The 25,123-nt window shown below is 44.0% G+C and overlaps 1 protein-coding gene across 2 annotated transcripts; it reads left to right on the top strand.

The window, feature by feature from the left end:
* The first annotated feature begins 6,392 nt into the window (after positions 1–6,392).
* Positions 6,393–24,503, top strand: LOC119651440 (sarcoplasmic calcium-binding protein, alpha-B and -A chains). Of its 2 annotated transcripts, none has more exons than XM_038055042.1 (6): positions 6,393–6,546; positions 15,637–15,787; positions 16,275–16,441; positions 16,515–16,595; positions 23,515–23,667; positions 23,734–24,503. In XM_038055042.1, the coding sequence occupies exons 2-6, from the start codon at positions 15,736–15,738 to the stop codon at positions 23,857–23,859; spliced, it is 579 nt and encodes a 192-aa protein (XP_037910970.1). In that variant the 5' UTR covers positions 6,393–6,546; positions 15,637–15,735; the 3' UTR covers positions 23,860–24,503. The 2 variants fall into 2 exon arrangements, with proteins under 2 accessions (XP_037910970.1, XP_037910971.1); XM_038055043.1 differs by having other exon boundaries at positions 6,437–6,570.
* The last annotated feature ends 620 nt before the right edge of the window (positions 24,504–25,123 follow it).

The following is a 25,123-nucleotide window of genomic DNA, read 5'->3' as shown; positions in this document are numbered from 1 at the left end:
TTCAATGAATGTGGATGAAATAGCTAGTCACCGTAACATGCGGATACGGACTGTTCCTCCATGCAGACGAGAATTATTTCGGCCATCAATACACTCAAACAGAGTAAAGTCGCCGTGTTTTACGGTCCCTCCGCTCCCTCGCTGCAATTGCAGTCACTACAGGTCTGCTACTAGAAATCTTGGGAGTCCAAGACCCTTCCCAGAGAGTGGAAAAAGGGGAAGATTGTTAAGATTCCAAAGAAGGGAACCAGTTTTGAAGGTGGGGATTGGACGTGTATTTGCGTGCTCCCTGTCGCCGCAAAGATAAAATAATCCTGGAACGTCACACAAGCATCTAGAAAAATTTTATCGACAGAAAGTGTTTCGATAACACGCTTCATGCTGCCTTGTCCCGAAGATGTGAACCAATTTAATGGACGATGACATCTTTCGTCAAAGCCTGGTAATTTGTACGCACTGTGATCCGAAGGCGGAAGTATTAGTAAATAGGTCATTCATAAAGGAGGGGCGACAATTGCATTGCTGGCTATGCCATGCAGTAGAATGCACTTACCCAAGATTACCGACGGGTGGGTGGTCCAGAACAGTAAAGTATGAGTGAAGCGTATCTGCTCCCTTCCTGGTAGGCTCATCTGTTGTCTAATTGCCTTCAAAGTCAATACGGGCTGGATGTCGAACCCTATTTTACAAGAGCCTTCGTCCCTTAGTAACAGTTTGACTGTCAGTGACGATCGTTTTGGCCCTGTAATATCTTAAGAGGCACATTTCCGCCTGAAATATTCTTTTCGTCCGCTTTCGGAATGAAAACCATCCAAGGACTATAATGCCCTTTTTTATTGGGAAGGTGAAGTGAATTTGGTCACACATTGTCTCAGACAAGCTACCGGCTAATATATCTCGCTGCAGCGTCCAGCACTCTAACCCGGAACCGTTTGACACAGGCCTGGCCAATTTAGTATAGGAGCGAAACCCCGTGGAGTCAGGGAGGCTCTCTCTTTTTCGCCTTAAGTCTAACGGATTAACGGCTCTATGTGTCCTCACCCTGAAGGCTGACCTCAATTATGATATTCGGGGACGCAAAACACCCTTCCATCGAAAAGTCCGCTGAGTAACTAGGTTAGGTAATAGTCAACCTCACCGTGCTTTCGATTGAGCCACGGCCGCAAGTCTTTGATGAGACACGTGGTCCATCTACCCCCCGATTTTCTTTTCCAAGATTGTTGCCTTGCGAAGAGAATACGGACTCCCTCTTCTTCTTCACTAGACGGATTCCTTATTTCCCTCGGCTTTTAGAATAACTTTCGCTTGAGAGCATAGAGCGCGACCGGCGCATCCCCATTCCCAGTGTGCGGTGAACTTGCTCAACCGTACGCGCAGTAACCAGTGCCGCAGCATCGTTCGCCTATCCGACCAGATGCGATTTATCAGGCATCTCGGGTCGTAGAAAACGTATAAGGCGTTCCAGGTGTCGGAACCTAGGATAGATCCCTGAGTCACCCCGAAGTGATCTTCATTCTGCGTTATCCTTCCTGAGTATCGTAAAGCAGAGCACGACCTTTCAAAGAGTCCCTCAATATCCGTAATAGGTAGGCTGGAGTATGGAAACGATTTTGCAATGTCTTAAGCATGTAGCACTACCGCGTAGAATTGAAAGCGAGGAAGCAAGGAAAACCACCGGCCAACAGTGGCGACTGTACGCCTCAGCCAGCCTTGTCACTCGGACTACCTTCTCGATGACATCAATTATTGAGCGCCCCCTGCCGCACATATTGCGTCAATCAGTGTTGACTTGATGAGCTGCTCAAATAGCTTCCCGACTGTATCTAATATAATGATGGCGCCTCGGGGTCGCGTTTTTTCTTTCTTATAAGTACAAGTCTCCCAACCTTTCAGCGAGAGGGAAAACCACCCGCTGTCGAACACACAAATTTCAACACTTCGCTGGGAATACCATCCGGTCCTGATGCTTTTTTGTCCTTCATGGACAAGACTACCTCCTCTAGTTCCTTTACAGTGAACACTTCCTAATGGACAGTGTCAGCTCGGGTGAGGTGGATAGGAAAAGGGCCCTGCACAATTTCTTCCATCTTCACTGTTTCCATGGAACAGGGTAATCGGTAACCACCGAGCTTTTTGGTAATCAGCTTATGCCTGAGGTCTCATGACCCTCTGTTAACGTCATTGATTAGCTCCTGCCAGCAGCGTGCTTCTGCTTGCTGATTTCGTAGTGGACTTCCTTTTTCACTCTCATAATTCTGCGGATCTAAGCGTTACTTTGTCTTCGCCTCTTGTACGATGAGCAATCCGCCAAAGTGTGAGGCAGTTACTTCATAGTAAACATTACTCTGGGCTAGTCTCCGAACTCTCCCGCCTTGCGGAGCCTTAAAATCAGGGAATTCCTTTCACTAACGGGAGGGGAGAGGAGGAAGGGAATTGTCAGTTCAAGGAACCCCCTGCCATCCGGCTCCTTCACCGGTCGAGCTCTATCTTCTTAGCAACGAGAAGGACCCGAAGGTATTGGGCAACACGGCTCCACTTGTCAGCATTCTTCAGCACTCTTCAGCATTTCTTCGACACTGTTGTCTAGAGAGTGATCCCCTGTGTTTAAATAGAGCTGCTGACGAACCCCATCCCACCTTCCACAAGAAAAAAAAGTGTGATGGGCGTCGTCCACAACTCCATTGCAAAACACATAATCCGGAGATAGCGCGTTCCCAATTTTGTGCAGGTAAGACTAAAAATCTCCATGCCCACTTAAAAATTGGGTAAGGAAATCGTCAGTCTCACCATGCTTCTTATTCAGCCACGCACCTAAGTTGCCGATGAGCCGCATAGTTCATCTGCTTCTAGTTTCATTTTGACAAGAGAACTGCTACTCGTCTAGGGTGCATTGCCGTTCTTCACGAGCAACAACCTCCTCCGGCCCATCGCCCTTGCGCTTATATATGGCTTGACGCTCCTTAGCAAGAAGGGCAACGGGAATCACTCCCGCGATCACCATCACGGCCGGTTCAGAAACAGTGCGGAATGCAGAAGCCACCCGCAAAGCTTCCCGTCTCTGTACTTGCGCGAAACGTTTACGATATATCTCCTTGCCAAGAGCGTCAGCGCCGTTGAACAGGAAAAACTGCGTTGAGCTCATCAGGAGACGTCGCCTGCTAGACATAGGACCCCTAATGTTTGCCATCAGCCTATTTAACGCCGAAACTTTTGCTGCAGCCTTGTTCGATGCTGCCTTGAATCGCTCAGAAACCTCACCTTTGAGTCAAGAGTCAGCCCGAGGTTAAAAGGTAGTTCGGCACGTGGAAAGTATTGTCTAGTGTGCCCAGAATGTCTTTCCATCTTAGGGAATTAAAGGCATTTCTGACGTCAAGCGTTTCGAGGAACACCACCCGTCGAGTTCGGCGGCTATTTGCTTCCACTCGTCGAACGGCATCCACGACTTGCATGACAGCATCAACTGTGGATCTCCCTGCTCTAAAACCAAACTGCCGAGGGGATAAATCTCCGGTAGCGCGTATCACTTCAGTGAGTCTACTTCTGATGAGCTTTTCGAGCACTTTTCCAGCAGTGTCAAGCATACCTAGTGGACAGTATGAAGACGGCAACTGAGAGTCGCCTTTTCCCTTTGTGGATCAGCACAAGTCTCATCCCCTTCCAACGAGCAGGGAAAGTGCCCTCTTTCAGGCAAGCGTTGAATGCGCCGAACGGTAGGTCTGGCCGGTGTTGGAATACCAGTTTGTATGCCTCTGCTGGAATACCATCGGGTCCTGCGTTTTCTTGCTTTTCATAGAGACGACTGCCTGTTCCAACTCTTTTATAGAGAAATGTGGACAGTCTTCTGCGCTCTCTGCGCCGACGTCATCATCCCATACAGGGTGCGAAGGGAATAGTGCCCTTACAATGCGGTCCATTTGCTCGGCCCTAAGTGAATAGGATTTCCGCCAAGCCTCGATTTTTCGGGTTATCAGTTTGTAATCGAGTCCCCACGGGTCCCAATTCACCTCGTCGACCAGATCCCACCAGCAGCGAGCTTTGCTCTTGTTTATTGCGCTGCGGAGTCTCCTTTTGGCTGGTTTGTACTCCGTCACTATGGTACATGCCTCCTCCGGGTCGTTTAGACATTGTGTTAAGCGGCGGAGCGTGTGACACTCCTTCCGGAGCTCTGCGATTTCCACTGTCTACCAATACATAGAATGTTTGCCAGGTCTCGTTGCCCTCCTGGGCATGGAGGCTCCGCAGGCTGTCGTTATCAAGTTTACAACTAGAGTAAGATTGATCTGATTGCTCCCCCCTCAATTACTATCTGCATTCAATTAGATACAATTATTTATGTCTCGTCACAGATCAGTGAGTAATTAATTCAAAGCTACAAGAGAATACATGGGAATAACTGGGTTTTAGAATATAGGGTTAAAACCCAGCCAACCATTCACTAGGAGGCGTAAGCTTGATCACCTGAGAGCCATCACATTACATGATGTGGAGGTGAAACGAGAAACAGAGGTCAAATATTTGGGAATTACGCTAGACCAAAAATTACTCTGGAAGACACATGTCGGAAACACTTGTAGGAAAACCACGAGGGCTCTGATGACTTGTAGATCCATAGCAGGAAAAAAATGGGGTTTCAGCCCGAAAATACTACTTTGGATATATACTGCAATAGTAAGGCCAATGATTACTCATGGAGCGGTAATCTGGACAGAAAGAACCGAACTCAGCACACAAGCCAGGGAATTACATAAGCTTCACAGACTGGGTTGCATGTGTATCAGTGGGGCAATGAGGACATGCCGAACGGCATTCCTGGAGGTCCTTCTGGGATTAACCCCTCTCCATCTGTACATACAGATGCAGGCAAAGAGGGCAATATTCAGGATGGATGGTAGATCAGTGAGGCGGGGAGCTGCCTAAACCGAAGGAAGATTGATATTCTTTCTAGGCGGTATCCCGAATTACTGATACCAAGGGATAACATGGCAACAAGGTTTCACTTCGATTAGAAGTTTGAAACACGTTGAAGTAACAAGGCAAACTGGGAGAGCGTGGCTGCGACATACGGCTTAAACCAGCAACTGATTACTTGGTACACTATCGGATCCCCCATAGCAGAGGGAGCGGGTGTCGGTGTCATTGGTGCAAGGAAAATGTACTTTGAGCCAATGGGCAGGTACACTACCATATTCCAGGCGGAAATATACGCCATAGACAAATATGCCTCCTTTAATCTGCAAAGGAACTACAGGGGGCAGAACACAGCTATTCTGACCGATAACCAAGCAGCGACCAAGGCATTTGGGTCCAACCAGGTGAACTCTAAACTGGTATGGGAATGCCTTGAGAGACTGAATACACTCGGCTCGTCCAACAAGGTCTGGATACTTTGGGTTCCATGCCATCCTGGGTTGGAAGGCAACGAGGCAGCGGACGAACTAGCTAAGAAGAGAGCAGGGACGCCTTTACACGTGCCAGAACCGTTCGTTGAAATCGGAAACGGTTTCATGGCTATGAATCTAAGAAATGAAGAGGAACGGTTGAGGGAACTATACTGGCGGGTCTACCAGGGAAGCAGCAGTCCAGAGTGCTTATTGGGGGATACGAACCCATACGCACAAAAGGATTGTTTAAACCTCACCAAAAAGAACCTCAGAATCATAGTGGGAATTCTTAGTGGCCATTGTCAAACTATTACCTAGGGAAGCTAGGGATATCTACGGACACTGCCTGCAGGTTTTGTGAGGAGGATGACGAAACTTCTATACACGTCCTGGAACAGTGTCCGGCACTTGTGCAAAGTACGTCCAGGCATCTGGGAGAACACTTAATACCAGATGCAAAGCTGAAAAATCTGGAAGTAGGGAATATACTAAAGTTCCTAACGGTTATAGGCCTGCTTGAGATACTATGATCAATAGGTACACTATAACCAATAAAAGGGGCACAATAGTTCTTCAAGGACGCGGTACGACTTTCCCTTAACAGAATAATAATAATAATAATAGAGTTGTCAAAAGAGTTAAAAGATTTGGTCCTTTTTCGGTATCATATAAGCAAAAAAAGTGCATTCTCCTTGAGAACGGTCAACTAATTCAAATTTAAATAAATTGAAAAAAAGAAAAAAAATATCATAAATTGGCAGCTACTTTCACCGGTTTTTTCAAGTAAATTCTTTTGCCAATTATTGCCCGGCATACATAAATACTACGCTATCATTTCTGAATAAAGCATGTGGGTTGGAATTAACAGCAAAAAAAATCTTTCTACAAAAATGATTCACAGATTTATCTGGTGCCTTCATGGATAGGTGAGATAAATTCTGAGCCTATTGTGATGTCACCAGTCAGCATCTGAATAATGATGCTACGTGCAGGGATCATCTCCGCGATTGCGCGTTCCCGACTTTTTCAAATTGGCTCACCTCAAGATTCAATCAGTCTGGCGGTGATTTTATTTAAAATTTTTGATTCACCATCGCGTACGGTTAGTTTCAATTGAACGGTGCTACTTTCGAGACTTTCCCTCAGAGACTAGCTAGTACGGGGTGTAAGTGAATTTCTGTTAGTCAAGGGAGGTTTTGTTTGATATCTAACTGAAAGTTTTTATTCGTGTTTTAAGATTTTCTCAATGAAAGTGAATCGTTTGAAGTAACCAAAAAATCTGAATAATTTGTGTATCTTTTTTTCATGATCAAACATTTTAAGAAACATTAGACAGTGTTTGTGGAATTTTCCGTTATATTAAGTATGAGTGTGTTTCCTATTTTAAATAACTGATTTCATGCTTTAACTATTGTGGGATGTAAATCATTGGAAAGTTAGGAATTTTTCGTGTAAGTGGTAAAGCTGGTAAAAACTGCCAAAACTAATTTTTTGACCAATAGAAGTTATGCTGAATTAGTACTCAATTCGCATTTCCTTTACAAAATTTCAACGGTTCTCTGTAACATATCAAAAATGTGAAGTGATTTTAAGATATCGAAGATCATCGGAGAGACCTTGCAGTTGACTATTGCCAATAGAAGAACTTACATAACACATTTAGAAACGAACACTCCTTAATAGTTCAAAACTTATCTGCACTTCTGAGGATTGGAAGGATGCAGCAGTAGATTTATACTCAAAAGAAATGAGACCTTCTACAGTATATTCTATAGACTTAGTGCAGATATTCTGAGAACTAAGAAGTAGAAATCGGCATTCAGAGCAAACTCGGTAGCCCCAAGTTCGTAATGGCCAATAGTCAGGTCAGGAAAAATAATAAATTTGGTCCTCGGTTTGAATTTGCCCATATGTTGAATTCTTCCTTCTTATCTCAGAGATTTAATAAAAAATAATCAACTATAGTCAGCGATAAATGAGTTTAGCAAACTCATATCACTTTCATACATTTCTAAGAACTCCTGATCTCGGAGAATTCATAGGTCCTTTCGTACGTCGATAGAAAATTTTGAGATCCATATTTTTCTATCCTCAAATCTCAGCCGTCGGTCAGAATTCAGACGGCCTCATTTTCGTCAATGGGCGAGGCTGCTAGAGCGTCAATTTTTCGGTTTCTTCTTTTATCTATAGAGAACACCTTTCGAATTACTCTGTGTGTTCAAAGTTTCAATCGTTGTATATTTTCGTAGACAATCCCCTTTTATCGTTCATTATTATCCGTTTCATCTTATCTTAATAGACCTTTAAAATGTTATATTACTCATATAGGACTTGTAGGAACCTTTACATGGTTGTTATAGGCCCCCCTATGTGCGACATAGTCCGTTAACTGCACCAACGCGACATCGCCCTCGGTTCCCGGCAATGTATTTCACCTTCCTACAAGATTTTCCGAGAAGCTTGCACTTCTCCTCCACTGTTCTGCTCCACGTAGTTCCAGGGCGTCGGATCCTGGGGTAGTAGTTTCTATTGCATGGCATAACCCACCATTGAGTTGTCGCTTTTCCTCAATGTATGAACTATCACTACCTCTTCCGCTTTCTCATCAACACATCCATGGGTAGCTGGCCAGTATATCGAACAAATTCTTCACTAACTACTGTCTTAGGCCAGAGTACCAAATGATACGATGCAGGCACGAATTCGCGCCGTGAATTTGATTGACAGATGGTGTTCCAGGCATAAAACCACAATGGTTGCCTTCCAGAGATGAGGGGTACAACCCTTTAACTCTATGAAGAAGTGAAATGTCTGAGAGTTATTCTAGGCAAGAAGCTTCTTTGGAACAAACATGTAAAGATAAAGATGGAACGAGCTCTCACAACTTCTGGGCTTTTGCCTCGACATGGGGACTTAGGCCTCAGGTAGTAATGTGGATATATGTTGGTATCATTTGGCCGATGTTCGCTTATACATCCGTAGTGTGGTGGCTTAAGGTGAAACGGAAGAGTTTTCGCCGTAAACTAGCCACACTGCAAAGAACTGTATGCCTGGGTATCACTGGTACTATGAGCACCACATCCGGCCCAGCTCTAAATGCATTACTCAATTTGCAGCCCTTGGATTTGTTTATTCAGAGCATTGCAATGAGAGCAACTTATAGACTAATTCGATTAGATCTATAGGAAAACAATGGACGTGGGGACACAGAGCTTTGGAAGAACCATTGGGAGACCTGAGTCTAGTTTTCGCAATGCCTTCCGATTCACAGATCCCCATGCATCTGTTTGGTAGAAGATATGATGTTATCTGTTATCGAAGAGAAAACTGAGATGAACCAGAAGAAAGCACCGATGGCTCAAAAAACAGAAAATGGTTCTGGAGCAGGAGTCTACCTCTCGAATAAAAACGAGAAGTCGGCTTTTCCTTTGGGACAGTACACAACGGTCTTCCAGGCTGAAGTGTATGCGATCCTATGGACGGCAACTTGAATGATTGACGAGCGGTTGAAAGGCAGGTGCATCGCTATCTGTAGCGGCAATCAAGCTGCATTGAGTAAAAACTGGCTGAACTCTGTTTCTAGATTCAATACGGTGGAATTACTCTGGGTATCTGGTCATTATGGTGTAGAGGGAAATGAAATCTCGGGTGCCTTAGCAGAAGAGGCTTCAATTTCCCGGACCGGAACCAGCAATTGGGGTGACACTAGCATTGGCTGATGCAGCTATCAAAAACTGGGAACAAGCTTCCCATAATGACAGGTGGCGAAACCTTAATGCTGCTAGACACACCAAACTTTTCCTGTCAGAACCAAATAAAAATACTGCAAAGTTTATCCTGTCGAAAAGTCGGAAGACTTGTAGAAGTATTGTGGGCATCCTGACTGGCCATAATTCACTGGGGAATATGTTGAGAATACGAATCATCCAAGATTTTCTATGTGAGTGCCCGCCCTATGGGCGCATCAGTCATCAGATTTTTGGCGCTGATATGCTTCGACTGCAGGGGGAAGCATCACATCCACTAACGGAAATCCTGCGATACATAAACGAATCCAACATTACCAGATGGTCTGATTCGGTCCGGTAAAATACCGACCACAGAGCCCATACGCTGCGAGAATCCATTTCATTTCTGTTTTTGCACGTTTTTTCCAAAAAAGCATCCTACAGATATTACACTTCTTCGGAAAGTTAAAAGATTATTCCCTTCATCTTTGAGACCCAAAGACTATTCAGTTTCCTCCTATTTTTTGATAATACCATTTTAGCTTTATTTGGATCTACTGGAGCCCATGGCTGTGGCACAAACTATGATCATCATCAACGCCGCAATAACCAGTATTCGGTCTAGGCCTGCCTTAGTAAGGAACTCCAGACATCCCGGTTTTGTGCCAAGAACCACCAATTCCACATCCCTAAAAGCTTTCTGGCATCCAGGCCTACGCCATTGTTCCATCTCAGACGGAGTATAGACTTTTCGGGCTGGATCATCCTCATCCATACGGCCCACCGCAACCTATTCAGACGGATTTTATCCACAACCTGACGGTCATGGTATCGCTCATAGATTTCGTTCTTATGTAGGCTACGGAATTATCCATCCTCAGTAGGAAGCCAACAAATTCTTCGGAGGATTCTTCTCTCAAACGCGGCCAAGAGTTCGCAATTTTCCTTGCTAAGAACTCAAGCCTCCGAGAAATACATCAGGACTGACAAGATCATTGTCTTCTACAGTAAAGCGTTTCGGGTGGAATAATTTTTGTAAGCTGAAATAGGCACTGTTGGCTGCCAACAACGGTGAGCAGATTTCATTGTCATAGCTACTATCTGTTGTAATTTTCGCCCCTAGATAGGAGAAATTATCAACGGTCTCAAAGTTGTAGTCTCCTATCTTTATTTTTCCCGTTTGACCAGTGCGATTTGATGTTGTTGGTTGGTTGGCATTTGGGGTTGAGGTTGCCGCGATATATTGTATCTTGCCTTCATTGATATGCAACCCAAGATCTTGTGCCGCCTGCTCGATCTGAACGAAGATAGTTTGTACGTCTCGGGTCATTCTTCCCATGATGTCGATATCGTAAGCATAGGCCAGCAGTTGGGTGGACTTAAAGAGGATCTTGCGCCTCGCATTTACTTCAGCATTACGGATCACTTTTTCCAGGGCAGGGTTAAAGAGGACGCATGACCGGGCATCCCCTTGTCTTAGACCGTTGTTGATATCGAATGGTCTCGAAAGTAATTCTGCTGCTTTTATCTGACAGTTCACTGTCGAATGACCATAGCGCTGGCATTTCGACACCTTAGCAGACACTCAAAACGAATTACCTGTCATAATGAATGATGCCGGTCAAATCGCTTCCTCGGCTTTCCGGGCTTATATGCACGAGAAACTGCGGCAGAATTCGGTTTTCCAAAACGGATCTCCTCGTACTAAAACGCGAACATTGAGAGGAACTTGACCTCAGGTCGGGCTCTTCCTCCGCATCCAAGCCTTTCAGAAGGAAGTTTTGCACCTTTTCTTCCTTTGGGATGTAGGTGACGTGAGGAGCCTTGACTCGCTCCAGGACCTCCCTTGCTTTCTTGTAATCGGCTATTTGTTTACATTTGATTTTGACTTTCTCGGCCCTCGTCTTTTTGATTATGAAATTCGAGAGCCCTGCGCTCCCAATAAGTAGAGTGGCTAAATCTCCTCCACCTAATTCATATACATTACATTTTTCTTTATTTCGGATGCTACTTACGCCCATAAGTAGACATCTCCTTGTAGATATAAAGTTCCCAAGATTCACCATTAGGCGACTAAAGGCCGAGACTCCAGCTGAAGCTTTGTCCGCTGCTGCTTCGAGTCGAACATTAAATCAAGGTATTGGTTGGTTTTGACTTCATAGTTAACTCGTCGACCGATATGGGACGCAGTGTCGGGATTCTCTATCCGGTCAAGATGACTATTTCGGTTTTTTTCCAGCGCCATTGAAGCCATGAGCAGACATCCACTCGCTTACCCGTCACATCAATATATCAAGTCTTCTTGCGCCTGTTCAACAGTGCGTCCGCTAACAAGTGCCACAGCGTCGGCTGCATGACTCTTCTGGCATGTCGAGTCTTAGCAGACTATAATAAGAAGCACTCCCGAAGTTCGGCCTTGGATGGATCCCTGTGCCCTCTAGCGTCTCAAAGAACAAGAAGCCGTTTCTCAAATAAACCCTCAATATACGGAAGCGATAGCTTGGCACGTGGAATTAGTTGAGCATAACTCTCCATCTTACGGAATTGAAAACATTGCTGACATAAAGCGTTATAAGGAGCACTATTCGTCGAAATCGGCGGCTATGTGCTTCTGCTCGATGAATTGCAACGACGACCTCCATAACAGCATCCATGGTAGATCTCTCTGCACTGAACCCGAACTGCATTGGGGTAAGTCCACGCAACACGAATTACTTCAGCGATGAACTCCAGATGAACTTTGCGAATACTTTCCTGGTTGTGTCAAGACTACACAGCGGTCGGTGTGCAGACGGCAACTCAGGGTCTCCTTTTCCTTTGCTGATTGTCCCGAGCCTCGCCACCTCCCAGTGACAACGAAAAATGAACTGCCGTTAGCAGAACACCAATTTGTAGACTTCTTCCAGAATACCATCAGAACTTGGCGCCTTCTTGTTTTTCATGGTGAGAACTGCTTCTTCGAGTTTTTTCATTGTGAAAAGTGGGCAGTCCTCGACGCCTTCGAGGTTAACATCAACACGTATGGGATGTCTAGAGAAATATGCCCGTAGAATGCGGAGAATGCCCGCAGAACCCCGATTTTCCAAGTGACAAGTTAATAGCCAAGCCCTCACGGGTCCTTATTTACCTCCTTGACTAACTTCTGATAGCCGCGAGTTTTGCTTTTATTTATCGCGCTGTGAAGTCTCCTTTTTGCCGATCTATACTCTGCCTCTATGGCGCATGCCTCCTCGCGCGCGTCTAAGCGTTGTGCCATACGGCCGAGCTTATGGCACTCCTTCCGGATATCGTAAATTTCTGCCGTCCACCAGTACATAGAGGGGTTGCCACGAGTGAGAATCCTCCGGCGCATGGAATCTTCGCAGGCTATCTTCATCAGGTTCATTATTGAATTTATGACAGTGTCAGCTACAACTGCCCTAAGTGCTCTCCAGCGTTGCCGTAGCTGTTCCAAGAATTTCGACGAATCTCTCAATGTTCACCCTTAGGACGTTCCAGACGCAGGGACAGCGCCATTGGCCTCCCCGGCCGGCGGCAGCGTCAACCACTTCAAACGCGATGTACAGGTCGTCAGTTCTCTCAGAACTCTTCTTCTTCCCCGTCCCCCGACGATGCCAGAGATTCCGACACAAAAGTTATGACAGGTACGTTGCATTCGCAGCTCGGGCGATGGAACGTTGCGTAGATCCCGTTGTGGCAGCACAGCAACGACAAGAAACACCGACTGCATTGCCGGCGGTGAGAACACCTCCATCAACTTACTAAACTGCCGTCGACACATCTGGCGGCCTGACACAAGCCTGGCGCGTTGGACTCCCTTTTTCTTCTTTTTCCGACCGCCAAAGATTAAGGATGCTGATCAGACAAAATCGGAAAATGCCAAATCTTGCCATACCAATTTTTTTGGCGAAGGATATTTGAAGTGCCTACAATTGAAATTTTGTTTAACGCACGTGTTTAGAAAATAAATTGACCTCTCATCATCCGTCTGATTTTGAAAATTTTGTTTCATACACATTAAAATCGATTCAATGTCTGTCTGTCCGTCAGTTTGTCTGTCTGTCACACTCGATTTACTCGGAAACGGCTAAACCGATTATCATGAAATTTTGTGAAAACATGTGGCCTGTGTGTCAGCGAAGGGCGCCATTTTGTGCTAAGTTTGAAGGGAGCTGGCAATACATGCGAAACGGGAGTGTACATTCTTTTCACAGAATATGGTCATGTGGGGTATCAAATGAAAGGGTCCGAATAGCACTTTGCGAAACTGGTCCTTTTGATAGTAGGTAAAACATAGGGGAGGTAGGGTTCAAAATGTGTGCCCCAAAAAGTGAAACAGGTCTCGTTCTCAGAACCCATCCAACCGAAAAATCTGAAAAAATTAGTGATGCATCTATATGAAATCTAAGTCTCAAAATACATCCCGTTTCAATATCAGCACAAATAAAGTTAAGTTCATCCCAGAAATACAGCAGCATAGGCGCTAATATAGGACATAATTTTGAAAAGTTTGAAGGCAATCCAACTATTATTAACATAACTTTGTCAAAGGTGAAAGGTTCGCATTTCTGGTAAATTTATTGCAACCTGAGACATGTATGACCTCATCATCATGCAAAGTGAACTTATATGAACGGCGGGGTTCATGCGGACGTTTTAGTTTTCCTTTTTTGGTTTTTTTTAGTTATTTGCATATCAGTGTCAACTACTCGAGGGAGACATGTACGTGTGTAGCAAAGCTCGCGGGTAGTAACCAGAATAATAGATATGTGTGTACTTGATTACCAGCCGTTTTTAATTTACGTACATGCTTTTGTACGTGGAGTATTTATGTCGTGGATATGTATATGTGTATCTTAGAGTCTACAAAAACATTTCAAGCGAATTTTCTCGCCGAATTCTATGTTAATACCCTTGCTCCAAAAGCAAGCAGCAAGCAGTTCTTGCTACCATTTCCAGTATCTGTTTCATTCCGGAGTCTGCGCGAAGCATGCCCATTCAATTGTACTAGCATTAGTCAAACCCTACCAGGATGTGCCGTCCAACCCCGCGCCCGAAACGGCGTCCTCTAGAGAATCGAGCCTGCGTCAAAAGTCCGGCATGGTCTCATTCGGCGTTAGGGAACCGCAAGAAAACGTTATACTTTAACACCCAAACATTCAGACAAAGCCATTCCATCGTCTTTGGGCAAGAACACAAAGTTGAATTCCATTCTGAATCCAGATGGTAGCGGTACCCAATGAGTCGAGATGCCATTAAGCTGGGTCCTTGTTCCGGTATTATTTGCTGATTAGCACTAGATTAGCCTTTACTTTTGCAGCGGATTGCGCTAGCAATTCGTAAATGGTTGCACTCTCATGCATGTTGAGTTGTAGGATGCCAGTCAAGTGTGTTGCGTCCTTTCTAATTCCCACCTGAAGACTAAATATAGCTTCGAATCCGCGGTGTGTGCGACGCTTTCATCAGGCGCGCCACGATCCTTGCAGAGGATAAAATTTTCGCTTTCGTTGCAGATCTTCGCTTGGCGACCTACCTGGCCGCATCTGCAGAATGCTGTCCTCTTGTGGGATCCCTTGCAAGTTGCTGACGTAGCCCAGACGCCTGGTGGGTTTATCTGCATACCAGCCATCCAATTTTGAGTTTCCTCGCATATTGCTCGGGGACTTCCACCACAGTGAGTTGTTGTCCTCGAGCATTCACAGAAGTGATACCTATCCGGGCATTGGTTACCTCTGGACATTTACGTTTTATGGTCTCTTCCACCTCGGCCTTTTCTGTGAGCCAGCCAAGATCTCGGATTTCTAAAAGGCACATAAACTCTAGACTAGAAACGAGAATCTTCTCCCCCAGGAGCCTCTTGACTGCTTTTGCAGAAGGTACTATTGCTAGTCAACTTCGGGTATAATTCTGTCACTATTCGTTTTGCGTGTGGAAGACACTTTTGTTTCATTGTCTTCGGGTTTCATCTTGTAGCGTATTTCACTGAGGACTTCTGCAAATGTTCTGCCTTCCATCGGCTTATTGAGTAGGGCCGACGGTCTAGTCCTTCTTCGCTCTCTCGCCCTTTCTGTTAGTGCTTTTCTACATATTTGGAGCCTCTTTGTCTTTGGACAGACGGGTTAAGGGGTTGGTGGCCATTATGACATATCCTTCAGAGTTCTAGTTTATATATTTTCACCACAATTTGAGAAAATTAATTGCTGCTTATTATGTCGGTAGCAGAATCGTTTTTCTCTGATAATTTTAATATTTCAACACTCCTAATTTAGATACAAATGAGTAAGTATGCATGCTGCTTTTTGTACCGTTTTATTTGCTTTCATTTTCCGGCGAAACCACTGCAATTTCGACTATGAAACATTTTAATGTATCTTACTTTTACGTGGAAATGCATGCGGTACACAATTTGCACTCTCTTTTGGATATTTTCGAATTTTAGGGAAGTGTGACTTCGTTCAATAGCATAATAAAATTTATTATTAAACTTCCGTGGATAATGTGTATAAGTTCAATTCTCCTTTCAACAGGGGTTGGCCAAGCTGATGGAACTTCTATAAAACCAACTAAATTTAAGGCTAAGAAGGAAATAGATCTAAAGGATACCAGCGCATTCAAATATCGCCAGAATGAAGTACTCATGGGAGAACCGAGTGGACTTCGTAGTCCGTCATATGTATGGTAAGAGCTGCCTAAAATTAAGTAGATATGCATGATTTGATATTAATGAAGAGAGTTAATTAAAGTTGGCGCTATAACAATAATAACTGCGTCCAGTATTTTTAGAAACTTCTAAGAGTAATGTTCTGTTGTCGAATTTAGAAAGTCCCCAGCGAAGTGATTTTCAATGGGACCACCTTCTATCGATTTCCGTGGAATTCTCTACCTCAAACCCAAAACATAGACAGTGAGTGCGCCATAAAAACGCATTGAATAATAGTTTTTGGTCCCATCAACGAATATCAACACTAATTTCACTAGAACTGCAGGCAGTCTTGCTTTTCAATGTCGGGACGAATATGAGTTTTCCCTGGTCCAGTGCCAACAGAACAAAGCACGTTATGCTTCCCATAGACTGAAAACACACCACATTGAATGGCCGCTAATAATAAGCGCCTCGTTCTCAGACATCCGCCACTATTATTAATTTGATCGATATTCATTTTAGATATTGACAACAACGGCTATTTGGACCAGAAAGATTTCGAATGTATGGCCTTGCGGGCGTGCATCATAGAAGGAAAGGGAGACTGTAGCACTGGTCGACTGACGGAGTATTTGCATATTATGCGAAGTTTATGGGAAGAGATCTCAGAGCTGGCGGATTTTGATAAGGTGAGAGAGGGACAGAGATAGACTTAAGAGATTTGAAGACTTTAAACTGAATACTTTTCTTTATACTTCCCAGGATGGTAGAATTACAACTGCAGAATTCAGAGAAGCAGTGAAAAGGACGTGCATGCAGAAGAAATACGATGATTTTCCTCAAGTGAGTTGCGTTGGTTAAATATTTTTTTAGTTTATTCTGCAGCTTTCAGGGAAGTCTACCTAATGATTCTTGTGTTGATATCGACGTAATTTTTTCGTTCCTCCTGGTTCTGTCTCAATCGCCTATACCCCTAGATATTCTAAGATAAACTTCGTAACTGATGTCACCTAAGATCATTGAGGCAAATTTCGAAATATAAGCCTGATTAATGTTTACGCCCCGACAGAAGAGGCTGCAGAGTCAGATAAGGATATCTTCTATGGAGCGAACCCTCGAAGCCTGCCCAGGTTTGATATCAAAATCATACTTGGAGATTTTAACAGTAGGGACGGAGCCCGTATTCAAGCAGTACGCTGGCTCCCATAGGTTACACAAAACTACCAATGAAAACGGACCGCGACATTTGCCTCACGCAACTCCCGGGGCGGTCGAACGAGCGCTGGACTTTTCCGTCTCCATAAAAGTTCTAAGAATGTACTGGGAGTTGAATTTCCAATCCCCTCAACTACTGGTCTATGATGTTAATATCAAAATCATGGGAAGAACATAAACTGCCTTCATCCAGATCGAGCAGGCGACGATCGGCCTATTTCAGCGTACGAAAGCTATTGACTGACGGTTAGGTCCAGGGCAGAGGCAACTCATCAGACGCTGCCTCACTTCTGCCCTGGGAGCAGTGTGACCGAAAGGAGTATTTATATATAATCGCAAATACGACATGAATGCGAATTATATTGAAGTGAAATCTGTTATAAGTTCAGACCCAAGTAGCCTCTGCCCTGGACGAAACCGTCAGTCAACTTGGGTGTTTAATCCAAAAAAGAGAAGTCCGTGGACTACAAGAGTGAGTGCGGACTCAGGATAGCATCTTGAACAAAAAATGCACTTTGGATTGGTTTAGGTGTAAACTTACAATGGATTTCACTTCAATATAATTCGTACTCATGTTGTGTTTGCGATTATATGTAAATGAAGCGATTACCACCTGTCGCGACTTTCGGTCACGTTGGTCCCAGGGCAGAGGTGAGGCAGCGTCTGATGAGTTGCCTCTGCCCTGGACGAAACCTTTAGTCTACTTTTTTTGAAAAACTTGGGAGTTTAACCTAAAAAAAAAAGAAGTCCCTGAACCACAAGAGAGGAAGTAAGTGGCTTCTCAAGTGGTCCAGTCCGTTATCAAGTGGGTGTGAACTCAGGACTGCTCGCATCCTCAATACAAAATTACAAAAACTGTTCGGTTCAAAACGCCTTACTATAGAAGACAATGATCTTGTCAGTCCTCATGTACTCCTCGGAGATATGGGTTTTTAGCAAGGACATTCTCCTTACGAACGCGACTAAGAGTTCGCAACTCTCAGTCGCGTTCGTAAGAAGGATCCTCCGCAGAATTTTTGCTCCTCCCTCCTCCTCTCCTCGTAAGAGGAGGAGGAATATAAATTTATGGCTTAGAAACCTGCAAATTTTAAAATTTTACTGCTACCGAAGCATCAACACCACCTCGGATAGTGACTGATCTCACGCTGAAGGCCTTTGGCTATCGAAAACCGACTATGGTTGGTTTCTAGAATGTGCGGACGCTTCTCGACAACGGTAGCCAGGGACCCAAGAAGGCTCACTTTCTTCAACTCGCTTCCAACGGTATAAGCTGGAGATTCTAGAGGTAAGCAAAGGCAAGGCGCGGTTTCTTGACCTGACACACATTTCTGACAGATTTCTGCTTGCAAGATTCCGATTCAGATTCTCGAGCGTCACAATTGTACAGTGCTATACACCAACGGAGATTTTCGATATAATAGAGAAGGATGCTTTCTACAAGCAATTACACACAGTTCAGGAGAAGCTTCCTAAAGGTGACATTGTGATCGTGATAGGTGATCTGAATACCAAGGTGGGCTCTGACAACACCTCGTTCGGACATGTGATGGGAAAACACGATAATGGTGAAAGGTTTGTGGATATCTGCAGCTTCTATTGCCTCGTTGCTGTTGGTATATTGTTTGAGCACAGAGCCTGCTATAAAATCAGTTGGTTTTCAAATGACCGACAACGCAGGAGCTTGCGATCAACAGTAGATTTAGGAGTTGTCTCCTGTGTATAACAAGAGAGACACTGGCATCGGTGTAGAAAGAGATCACAATCCGATGGTTGCTCAACTTTGCTTGCGTGTTGCGTGCACCACTTTTCGCAGAGTTAGGGAGCTGCGACCCCCAAGTTCAACAACGGCCGCTTATATGATCCAGTTTTCGCTCGACAATGAGAGGATTAGCTTGCTGACCGGACGACAGATACACTGAGTAACCCGCCTGAGAATATCGATGGGCATTGGGCACCTATCAAAAATATTCTTTTCTCAGGTGCTACGCAGGTCTTCAACTACGTTCCGCTGCATTAATGGCGCATCCGAACTCCGATATCCAGCAAAATGCCGGGAAGTTCAACGTAGTGTGCATAGTGATGAAAAAGATTTCGTTATTGCGGTGGTCAGAGAAACGATTTCAAAAGTATGTATCACATCACATCACGAAAGACTTTGAAGGTGGTGACAAATCTTTTGATGGTCCTGTAAAGAATTTTAACGGTCGATTCCTCACCTACGATGACGAGCAACTGAAGAGTCGGAAAGAACACTACGCCGCCATGAATCGATGGGCTCAAACGGAGTAAAGCCGCTGGTTTGTCTTCCTGGATTCTTCTGGATTCCAGAGTAGTTGTGTGTGACAGTTGGAGGGGTATCTGCGTGCTCCGTGCTATTGCAAAGACAATAACTAAAATAATCCTAGACCGCACCAAAGAACATATTGAAAGCTTGATCGAGAGGGACTAGGCTGAGTTCCGCTCCGGATCCTCTTGCATTGATCACATCAGCAAATAGTGGATCATTTTGGAACAGTGTACGGTTTTCAGATCTTTGTTTCACCTGTTCTTTATTGATTTCGAAAAAACTATTGACAGTGTGAAAAGGGGGTGTAACTAGCGTGTTCTACGTCGGAGGGCATCCCGGAGAAACTAATAGCTATTATCAGAGCGACAAATGATAGCGGAAAATGTCACGTGCACCGAGGTAAAGTCTCAGAGGATTTTGAGGTCCAAAGCGCTTGCTTTGTTCGGAGAATGTAGAGGAATTCAATGGACTATGATATATTTCTTCAAAACATCTCAATTACCCTGGTGACACATGTTTGCTCTCTAACCCGGTCTTGGGCCTTGGCTAAATGGTTTTAAATTTGGAAAGAGAGGTAAATAGAGTTGGACTGAAGATAAACACCAAGAAAAGCAAGGTTTATCAGTCTGATGGGTCATCGTACTCTCTTTCTCTCTGGGCAGGGCATCAAAATCTGATGTTTCCCGACGCATTAACAGGGCCAGATCCACTGCCTCTGTCTTGTCCAAAATTTGGAAATGCAGGTATTACAACACCAAGATCAATTTGAGTCTATTCTGTGCTAATTTTCTTTCGGTGTTGCTATATGGGAGTAGCATATGAAAAGTAAGCCCCACTCTCGCCGTCGTCAACACCTGTTTACGTCGTATCATCGCAATAAGCTGGCCTGATACTATTTCAAATGAAGAACTTGCTCTGCGTACAAACCTGACAACCATACACATTGTGAAAGGAAGGCAGAAGTGGCAGTGGATAAGTGACATATTAAGGAGGGACGACAATTGCATTGCTGGCTATGCCATGCAGTTGAATCCGTTCTGCCTAAATAGCCTACGAGTGGGTCGCCCCAGGAGCACTTGGCGCAGAACAGGACAGAAAGAGCGTAGGCGTCTCGGGAAGTTATGAGGGGAGCTAAAGCACATTTCAGATAACCACGAGGGATGCCGCGTAGGTGTAGTTGACGCGCTATACCCCACCAAGCGGGAAATGTTGACTATATATTATATAAGAAGTCTGATATTGAAGGGAATTTTTCTTGTTATGAACTTTAGAATCAAGTTGACGAGCACAAGGAAAACAAACCTTCTTCTTCTTGCAATATATGTATAGTGATAGATCAGTCGGCGTACTTCGAAAGCGGGCCTGGGATGTTCGCAAACCAGACAACCTTCGGTTAGACGCTAGTTAGAGCATGAGCTTTTAGATCATCATTAGCACCATTCCGGTAGTCTTGTATTGTCGGTAGTTGAACTGTTCGTTCTAAAAATAGTGGGTCTTCACTTCTCCAACTTTAGCCAATATAACGAAAACTTTCGGAAAGCTTACCCTATTGCCTTCATCGATGAACCGGCAATCGTCTTTGGTTTCGTCCCTTTGTATCCGAGGCGACGCCGTCTAGTAGGCCTGTAAACACCACCAATGTGAGGTTCGGGGGGCATTTCAATAACAAACGTACTTAGATATTGCTTTTTCAAGGTTTTGTAAAACAAAACCCTATTAAAATCGGTTTACTGGCTGTCTGTCACGCGCATGTTTCTCAAAAAAGGTTATAACGATTGACACCAAATTTAATGGAACTGTGAACGCTCACGCATACATTAAGCTAGATCATTCTACGTTGAACTTAAGGGGAGGTCCCAAGAAGGAAGGTGTACATTTTTTTACACAAAATATAGTCATGCGGATAATTAAATGAAAGGTCCCGGGTAGTACTTTCCGAAGCCGATCTTAGTTTTGACATTTGTTGGAAAGATGGGCAGTGCGGGGGTCGAAAGTGATAATTTCTTTCACGGACCCATTCTTAGGAACTACCCAAACGAAAAATCTGAAAAAAAAACAAAGCGGCAACTATATGATGTCTAGGCTCTAAAATACGGGAAAATTCTCTTTTTCCCTGTCACCGTAGGCTAACTCCTAGGTTGCTTTGCCGGCCCTGCGGTCGTCAATCCACTACCAAAAGGTAGGCGAGCCATTCGAGTGAGTGAATTTGGCTTCGTGGTGAATTACGCCACTCTTGTGTGGAGTACAGAGGAATCTCCACTAATTGATTCCACACTGCAGCGCTTTCACACAACCCCACCCCCAGCTGATGCTGGGTTTCATCGACAAACCCCAACTTTTGGCACGGCAACTTTAGGGGCGCAGATCGAATCTCACGCGCCGTGCACCCGCTTTCCCGAGACTTTAGCTCTGGGGACAAAAGGCTTTAGCTTGGACACGCAAACGATCTTGGGTCTGCCGCCGACGTCAAGTTTAAAGAAGTGCTCTCCTCTGTTGAACACTTCATATGGGCCCTTACATGGTGGTTGTAAGGGCTTTCGGGAAGCATCCACACGAACCAAGGCGCGTGTGCAGACATCCAGGTCCAAATTTTGTCACGGTGTCCTAGAGCAAACGCAAAAGCCCAGTAGTGGAAAGGGCTGACCTGGTAGCGACACAGGCGCAGACGCCTCAATTTTCCCTTTGATTCCGCATCAATTCAAACTAGCGGCGGCAAACTCTTCAACCATATAAACTTATGGCTACAGGCAAGTGGACGAAAATCTGGGACTTCGACGAACGTTCTCATGGCATTTTGTTGTTGCGGAGATCAGCAGCCCCATATTAGGCGCAGACTTTCTAAACTACTATGGATTGCTAGTGGATCTGCAGAATAGGTCTCTTATAGATCCCGCAACTTCACTCAGGTCTCCAGGACCATCTACGCTACTGTCAGTCTTTCAATCATTTTTGAAGAAGTAGCCGACCCTCACATTCGTGCGCTTCTTCAAAAATTCAGCAACATAACTACCGAAAGTATAATTTAATTTTTAATAATTGATTGCACTTAAGTGCAACCTTTCATTCCTGAAGCGTCCCACTTCCGGTTTCCCGACTTGTTTTGTTTACAAGAAGCCAGCCGCAGGCTGTACGTCCTGAATAGTGTTTCATCTGCGAAATCGGCTATCCATATGTTATCCCTGCGGCTTTTAAGTTATTCACTTATTAAAGTAACTTACGCCCTTGATTCGTATCCAGCAATACAGCTCGTTCAGATCGATCAATAGCACTTGTAGATTCCTTAGGTTGGACCTCTTCTATAATAGATCCTTGCACTGTGTAGATGAAAATCGCATGCTTTTGAATACGTTCCGCGACATTCTTCCCAAATTAATTTGTTATATGGCTGCGGAAGCCTTGGGCCTTGCTCTCACCAGACTTTCTCAGCTCCAATAAGAGATCTTCTTTCTAGGTACTCTCGATAATACTGCTATTTTCTTCCAGGATTTTTAAGATTTTGCTACACTTTTCCTTTTCTTCCCCATGCTTGAGGTGACAATTTTATTATTAGCATTTTTTGGCTCAACCTTAATCCAACCGTTATGCATTTCTCATTTGAAAATCGGCTTGGCGCTTGGCGATACTTGCACTTTCGGCACTACTTTGCTGCCTACCGCAGTTCTAGCCACATTCTCCAAAGTAGATCACACCGTTTTGGTTCTTAGACCGCTGTTGGATGCTTAAGATATATTCCATATTTTTCTTGCAACCTTCTATTTGCGAGCGCAATGCTGACCACATTGCCTCCTAGTGTACCGTTACGGTCTTGAATGAAGTGCTCTAACACACTTCAAGGCCCTGATCCAACATGGATTGTTGCGCCAATGATTATGATTATTTGATTTGCCCCTACGCTGTGACTGTATTGCTTACGGGGGAGCAGTTTTCAATATTTCCTTCAATTTCTTTCTGCAACTTTCACAATGCCAAAAACAGCAGTGCATAGGTCATTTATTATCGAAAATACTTTCTAATGAGAAACTGTTGCAATGGAGCCCACTTTTCAGAGAATACCGCATATGTAAAGATTGAAAAATAGCGCAAATATCTGAGGAAGTGTAGGAGGAAGTTAAAAAACGTGACAAAGATAAAAAGATAGAAAAGGCACTCACGGATGCGATCCAGTAATTCTTAGGGCGATATTTCCCGTTTGTTTCAATAAATTCAATAAATTAAGTTAACTAAAGAGTGAAAGATATATCTTGAAATTTTGAATTCCAGGCGATGAAAGCTTTCATCGAGACCAACTTCAAAATGATGGACCTGAACGGTGATGGAGTTATTACCAAAGATGAGTTCCGCTACAATTGTATCACACGGATCGCTATTGAAGATATCGAGCCAGTCGACGAAGCTTTTGATAATCTACTTAGCGTAAGGAAATCAATCATTAAATCGAAGAGAGACTATAGGACTCATACTTGATTGTCTTATTTTCAGGATGACGACCGAAAACGTGGCGGTCTAACTCTCTCTCGATACAAGGAACTCTACAGCCTCTTCCTAGGACATCCTGAAGACAACCACGAGGGAATCTATCTGTTTGGGCCACTACCATCAGACTAAATTCAAACTCATCCTAACTTACAATGACAAAAATGTACCTTGAAATCACATTTCGCTAGTTGCGTTTCTTTGATGTTTATTTATTTATTTATTTAAAAACGTAGGAGTTGAAAATGTAGTTCTGTTTTCTGTTTAATTATTCGCCAAAAACTTCAGTGTAAATATCGATAATCGCATACATTCATAAGGGACTTATTATACCTGGAAATCTACGCACTCTCTCTCTGTAGATTTCAGGAGCAACGAAAAAAGACAACGAAGAAAGTTTGATATTGGTTGCTTTCACCATCGCCAATAGATTAGATTTCTTTCTCTGAACATAAAAGTTACTACACGAACACATGACTATCTAGCTGTAAGTTGTAAGGAACAGCATTGTTAATGTATCTTTTTTTTTTATTTTTCTCGTTTTTAGTGGATTGATCCGTTTTTGTGTTACTTAGAATTCATTTTCTTCTTTTTTTTGATGAGACCTGTTTAGTTTTATGTGCCTCGGATATTGTTTAGTTAGGTACAGACTTTATCGCACACTTTTTTATAAATATCTACTATGTACGAAGAATTTATTTAAGGATTGTATTAAAATTACTGTAAACGTTCTTCTATGGTTGTAAAATTAATAAAAAATGGAAACGAAAGTAACATTTACTGGTGTTTTCTATACCTTTCAGATGATCTCCAGTGATTTCCAGAATTCATCATCTTTGGTGACCGTCTGTCTTTTTGAAAAAAAGGCGGAAAACATTGAAAGCTACATTGTGGTACTTAAAACTAGCTCCACTAAGACTAACTCTCCTTATCTAACTTGTTCCATGGGACTTTTGCCAAAAACAATATTCTCAATGACTTATGTACCCTAATGCTGGGCGTTAACATTTTTTCTAATGGCTTGTGGTGTGTGGGATTCTCACCCACTAAAACTACCCCCACTTTTCCGTCCATATCCCCGCGGGACCACCATGAAGTTTTATTTTGCGAAGAGGGCTCTGGTTTATACCAGCATGACTAAGTCAGCTTTTCCTTGAATGGCAACTGTTGTTGCGTTTATCGCACTCCAATTTGCTTTGGACGTCAACATCTCCAAGAAATTATGGTGTCCCATAACTGCGTTGAGGGTGTCCCATAACTGCGTTGAGGGTGTCCCATAACTGCGTTGAGAGTTTCCCTCCCTCTTTCAATCGCAAATCTCGGACAATGGGACATAACATGCCCCGGCTCCTTGGGAGTAGCCGCACATTTGGGACAGTCTGGGGATTCATCGAAT

The sequence above is a fragment of the Hermetia illucens genome, chromosome 3 (assembly GCF_905115235.1).
Source record: "Hermetia illucens chromosome 3, iHerIll2.2.curated.20191125, whole genome shotgun sequence".
NCBI classification, from domain to species: Eukaryota; Metazoa; Arthropoda; class Insecta; order Diptera; family Stratiomyidae; genus Hermetia; species Hermetia illucens.
This window is presented reverse-complemented; position numbering and strand designations above follow the sequence as displayed.